The 6,564-nt window shown below is 31.8% G+C and overlaps 1 protein-coding gene across 8 annotated transcripts in view; it reads right to left on the reverse strand.

The window, feature by feature from the left end:
- LOC108752142 (probable nuclear hormone receptor HR3) overlaps positions 1–6,564 on the reverse strand; it is a 107,214-nt gene that overhangs the window by 3,938 nt on the left and 96,712 nt on the right. For 5 of the 8 annotated variants that reach the window (XM_018492790.1, XM_018492785.1, XM_018492789.1 and 2 more), the window contains 4 exons: positions 5,905–6,288; positions 3,354–3,626; positions 2,316–2,540; positions 754–1,097 (listed from right to left, as the gene is read on the reverse strand). In XM_018492790.1, the coding sequence (XP_018348292.1) occupies positions 838–1,097; positions 2,316–2,540; positions 3,354–3,626; positions 5,905–6,288 (1,142 nt within the window). In that variant the 3' untranslated portion in view covers positions 754–837. The remainder of the gene's footprint in view (positions 1–753; positions 1,098–2,315; positions 2,541–3,353; positions 3,627–5,904; positions 6,289–6,564) is intronic. The other 3 variants (XM_018492791.1, XM_018492792.1, XM_018492788.1) reach the window with 2 other exon arrangements.

A 6,564-nucleotide genomic window follows, 5' to 3' on the forward strand; every position in this document is an offset into this window, starting at 1 on the left:
TAGTTTTATATATTAAAAAAAATCTTTATAACAATAATTTATAACTATCAATATCAATTTTACATTTCTAATCATTAGTTTTAAAATTATTAAAATTTTTATTTTGTGCGTTAAATTTATCACTTTTATGTATTGTATTTCATCAAACGAAACAGCATGAAATAATTGAAAACTATTTTAAATAAATTTCTAATTTAATCATTCTAAAAACTATAGTTGCATTTTCTCATTTTATATACCGATATTTAAATGCTATTTATTTATTTATTTAATATAAGAATCATTGTATTCATTAGTTGAGAATTATAAAACCACATTTAATGCTAGATGTAAGATGTGATTACAACTTAAATCGCGGAATTCGGATAAGCATTCTGACATCGTTCCTCACTTCTCCGAGTACCTGTGCTTAATAAATCGTGCTTAAAAATAGTCGTCTTAAAAGAGTTAAAAGCACGAATCTCCGATCCGCAGACTCGTGAAGCTAATGTAATGTAAACGATTGCCATAATTCGCATTGCTTCTTCCCTTTGTTCTCAATACAAGCAATAATCTTTTTTCAATCATTTTGCGACGAGACGGACCGTCGGCACGATCGATCGATCTGTTGACACTTATGTTACCTCGTCTTTCGTCATCGAGATCGTTCTTATCCGAGCCGGCTCACGGATTCTTCCTAGGAAGCGTCGCCACTTCCGGTTCCCCGGGCCATGAGATCGTCGAGTATCTCTCTTCCGGGACGGTCGGACTCACCTTGACCGAGCAAGGTCCGAGACGCTATTCGCGCTCCTGCCTGCTCGGCAGCGCCGGGACGACGTTCCGCGCCGTGTCGCTCGTTCAGCTATCAACGCTGAAGAGCTCCTTGTGGAGGGCCGGGAACTCGAGATGCGGTTGCGACCGCTTGAACTTCGCCAGCGCGTCCATGTGCAGCAGTGAGATCTCCCGTAGCTGCGGTATCTTCGCGAGAATTGCGTCGCATACGGTCACATCGCCCTTAATCGGCGTCACATGGTTCCGATCTAGTTCTGACCTTAACGCTCTGATCACCGCCTGTGACAGCCTATTGATGTCTCCCAGGCACTTCAGTCCCGGTCGATCTGTGTAAAGTATCATAAGTCAGTCAACTACTGCATGTTTGAAGATAAAAATATGAAATTCTTTTTCTCTTGTTAGTCTTTTTTTTAATCCATAGAACTCAACTTTACAGACGTTTCATCGGAAAAAATGCCATATAAGTAATATAAGTCAGATATTTTTTATAAATTGTCTGAGAGTAAACACAATTTTCTTTCAGTGTTAATATAATAAATAATAAATTAATAACTACTAAGTAAAATGTAAAGAAATGATAAATGTTGATAAAATAAAGTAAACAATGAAATATATATATATTTCATACGTAATGCATCGTATTTACTTGCTAAACATAAACTAACAGTAATATTGCGTCAATATTATAATTTCCCACTCAACTATGTAAATATAATAAAACACTCCCGATGAATTTTTCTTAGAATTTTTATATATGAATTAGAATTATTTTCAGAAATACTCAGTCTATATTTTTTCTCAGAATTTTTCATATATGCAAATTTTAAAACATTCTAAGATTTGAATACAGAAAGTCTAAAAAATTCTAAAATTTACATAAAAATTTTGAAAAATTATATAAAAAAATTTTTTTAATCTTTATATAAATTTCGGAATTTTTAGAGTAGCTTTATAATTTTATAATTTTTTAAAAAAATTTCTCAGATTTTTTTATGCTAAATCTTAGAATATTTCAGAATTCACATATATTAAAAATTCTGAAAAAAAATAAAGACATTCTGAGTATTTTTGAAATGTATTCGAATTATTATTTGTCATCACTTTGTTATTAAAATGACGTCTTTGACGTCATGCGGCAACTTGTTTTTTGGAATACGTTACCGTTAATTTATGTTCAATAAATGGATGCTAAGGCATAAAGCGCGTGCATTGAGAAACATTGGAATTTTAAACTTACGATAATAATACACTGAAAGAAAAGATTGGTTGCTGCAACAATTTAGATAGTAAAATATGGCGTAGCATTTTTAATCCGCTGCAGCAATCAGTTTTTGATTGTAGCAACAAATTTTTAATTGCATTAGCTTATAAAAATCATATACTGACATTGCTGCAGCCGATTAAAAATGCTATGCCATATTTTACTATCTAAATTGTTGCAGTAACCAATTATTTCTTTCAGTGTATGCAGACTTTTTTTCATTACAATTTCAGTAAATTTTATCTAGCAGATTTGTGAAACACTGTATGTTCGTGCTACTCACCAGGGCTAAGTAGAACAGCCGCGCTATAGAGCGCCAACTCGGTTTCAGTGAGTTTCAGTTCAGCGATGCTTCTGGCCAGTTCGAATACGCAGGAAACAAGCTTCATTTCCGCCGTATCCGTCGTATAAAACGCCTCCTGCGGTAGCAAGGTGTCGCCGTATAGGACGCAGTTTTGCTGGAGATCGAGGTACCTGCTCATTCGTAGCACAGCCAACTCGAAGGAACCTATTACATTTCAGCAGGATATTAGCATAGATATTTCAACTGCACAATTCATTTTTTTACTTATCTAAAACTTATTTAAAAAATTGACGGATATTGTCTTAATTATTCTAATGTAACAAGAGATGATTATACGTATTCAAATATGGCGACTATATATCTATTAATTTATTAAGCGATTTAGTCTCATTGTACTATTAAGTCATAATATCGAATTATACCTAATTTCAATTATTTCTAATCATTTCTATCGTCACTGCTCTTATTCAACATGTCGTTAATTAATTGAAACAATAAAGTTAAGTAATTTAACTTGAAAAAATATATTTAACTAAAATTTAACTAAAAAAATTTACAAATTTATAATGCTCTTTTATTTAAAAAAAGAAAGATAGAAAATATCTTTTAACAATAGACCATTTATACTAACATTTATTATACTTTTTATACATTAAATTTTCAAATTACAAAAAACTTTTGATTCTTTCTATTACAATGAGACTAATTTCTTAACGCTTAAAGAAAACTGCAGTAACAAACCTTCTAAAATTTTATAATTTTTCCAATAATAAAATAGATAAAACATTAAATTTGTCCAATAAATAATTAGAAAAAGAATAAAATTATTAGTGACCGCGTGAAGTATGTATGTATAATGCAGTTGCTTACCTGTTCCACTTAAGAATTAAAAATAGAATAATTAATCCTGAGATTAAATTCTTAAAATTTGTGATCCAATCACGCGCAAGAGCACGCAAAAGAGCAATATAGTTCTTTCGCTGATAAACGAGAAATAGTGCTTATGCCGTTACATACCGGCCTTTAATAAAACAATCTGGTCGTCCTGCGAGAGCTTCATGAATCCAGGGACCATTTTGGCAAATTCGATGATCTGCTGGATAACGGTGGTCAACTTTTGGGCGCACTCCAACCAGAGTTGCTCATGTGCCATGTTCTTGTAGTAGATCATTCTGGTGATGTCGGTGGGCTTCCGGAAGGACTCCTGGATTTGTTCCGTCGACACCAGGCATGTCCTTGCGTGCGCGTCCGCTATCGTTTTCGAGAGAAGCTCGCTGATTTGTGCCGGATCTGCGAAAGTCCGGCGAATTTTCCGCTCGTAAAGTTCCTTTCATAATATATATGGTTAAAAAATAATAGCGAAATAAAAAAGATAAGAGAATTTATCCGGCAAGCCAAAAAAATTTTTAATCAATCTCAAGAACAGCAAATATGCAATTGTATGATTCATATTAATCTTTCATTAAAATAATTGTCTTTATAGAATTATCTCATAAATTGTTTTTTTTTAATTATTGGAAAATTATATTTTTATATTTATTATATAGAAATTTTATTTTTATTAAAATATTTACAAGGATCTTAAGTAAAGATACAATAATAGAAATAATTTAAACAGAATAATTTATTGAGTGGATTGTTATATTACAGAGATAGATATAGTTCATGCAGAAGATGTGTTTGTGTGCATTCGAATGTTGTGCATATACTTGTATATGCTAGATATTGATTAATGGTTAAAATTAGAAATAATATAAGTATTTATAGGTACATACAAATATACACATACAGGGTGTTCCCTAATTGTGACACAGCGCTCATATGTAGATAGAGCGGATTAAATTAAGTCGAAAAGTCCTGTACGTTTTACAGTTTTGCAACAGTTATTACGAGATATTAATTTCTAAAGGTTGTCGAATAAGCAAGTACAATTGATGTATAAAATATTTTTCAGAATTCTTTATAAAATATCTTAAACTTTGTTTCTTAAAAAACTCTTAAAGATAACTTAAAGTTGTCTTGTGTCGATTTTATATATTCTGTTTATTGGATAACTTAAAAAAATTGTGAAAATTAGAGAGCACCCAGTGTTTGTATATTATGTATACTATATACATACATATATACATATATATAGGTGTATAATAAAATACTTAAGAAAAAATCTTGCATAGTTAATGCAAAAAATATATTTTGTTTTCAAAGAAATGTATTTACATATATTTTTTTATAATGGACTAAAAAACAAACGTAAAAAGGATTAAATAAATTTTATATATTTTATAATCGCGTCGAACATAAAATTACTAAAAGCAGAAATATTTAGAATTCCGTGAAAAAAAGTTTCTAGAGTTTATAAACTATTTACGTATAACATCGTACAGAGAAAATAAAAAATGAATCGACATACAAAGATTAATAAATGCTAGATTCTACAATTTTTTAGGAAATGCAATTGTGAAAAAGATAAAGCGTGGAGAAATATATTTTACATAATAATTAAATATAAAGTAAATTAACCATTTAAAATAACATGCGTAATGCAAACATCCAACTTTCGAAATGAAATTTTAGAGGACCAACATTTTACCAACATTTGTAATTAAATATACTAAAACGTTTATAATAATTTTATCGCGTCAGCAACTACATAACGTCATATCTTGTAACATAAAAGAGCAAGTAATTTCCATTTTTGAATAACTCTTTATGAATTTTTCATGAGGCTGGACTAGTTTTCACGTTGATTAATGAATTTCGTTGGCAAATCATCTCAAGATTCCATATTATAACATAATAGTTTCACCTCATCATTACCTTAAATTATTTTAAGATATGGTATAATCTTTTTAATCATTATAATTTATTTATTTAAAAAAAATGTATGTATATATATTCATGTGAGTCTAGTACTAAAATTTTATAAAATGTAAATTACAAAGATATAAAAATTTCCATTTTAGGTTGTTCTATTATTATGTTTGAATATCTATGTAAAATTTGAGCATAATTTTCTTATTGGTTTAAATTATTTAATTTAATTTTTTTGTTAGTCTTGATTCTTTTATATTAAAATTGCGTTTTGTAATATTTATTTTTAAATTTAATAAGAAAGTAGCGTTAAAAATTAAATCAAATTTTATTTTATCAAACATATGTTGATCAAGCAATAATAAATATTCGTACAAAAGTTTATTTAGTTCCTCTTATTCGATTAAAAAATATTGACTTAACTGAAAAAAAATATGATCATTTTGTTACATAAAACCATTATAAGTCAAACTGTTTGTTTTGTTTTTTGCAGTTGGTTTCATAGTATATTTAAGGGCTAATATCATCCACATTTTTTTTAATGATATTGGCTTATTTTTGCCAAAGATAAATATATAGTAACAGAACATCTTTAAAGAGATTAATTAAAATAAATTTCGCTGAACTTTCATAATTAAATTTCATCGCGACATATTTCCCTACAAACTTTTGTTGGTTCTCTGGAACTATTCTGCATGGAATCAAGCGAGTGAGTTAAGGGATGAGGGCATGCAAAGGGACACAAACGTAACCTCACATCTCATCGCATGGGACATACTGGGCAGACTCGGCACTTCGTCATCTTCAGATGGATTGCTGACCCTCTGCTGCTGTCCGCTAAGGAAGGTCGTCGAGTCAACCATCGTGTACGAGCCATGGCCTAAGCCGGCGAGCTCGACGGTGGTCTCCTGTTTCACAGCGACGATTCCGCCGCCGCTCAGGGAACCGCTGCCACCGCCACCGCCTCCGCTCCCAGCAGTCCCGCCGGCGGTCGCGGCAGAACCGCCACCACCGCTACTATTACCATTACCGCTACCAGTACCGCCACCACCATTACCACCACCACCACTACCGCCGCCACCGCCGCCTCCTCCGCCACCCCCTGCGCCGTTCCCGGTCGTCGAGGCGGACAGAGACTTCCCTGATGTGCCGAAAAGTCAAAGTTCACGAGGGCTTGAATTGGTCTCGAGGGTTGAATCGCGAATAGGTCTAAATATTTCAGTTCTGTGAATGAGTTCTATAGGGCCTTATCTCACTATGGCCTTGACAAACTGGAACTGTGTACACGTGTGTATGCGTTGTGTATATGTGTACCTTTTGTTTCCCTATCCAAAATATAGTGTAAAAAAGTGTCTTTTTTCTTTTTATTCAAATATATAAAATGTAGAAAAACATACAAGTATATTATATATATATA

Source organism: Trachymyrmex septentrionalis, unplaced genomic scaffold, assembly GCF_001594115.1.
Source record: "Trachymyrmex septentrionalis isolate Tsep2-gDNA-1 unplaced genomic scaffold, Tsep1.0 scaffold56, whole genome shotgun sequence".
Lineage (NCBI taxonomy): Eukaryota > Metazoa > Arthropoda > Insecta > Hymenoptera > Formicidae > Trachymyrmex > Trachymyrmex septentrionalis.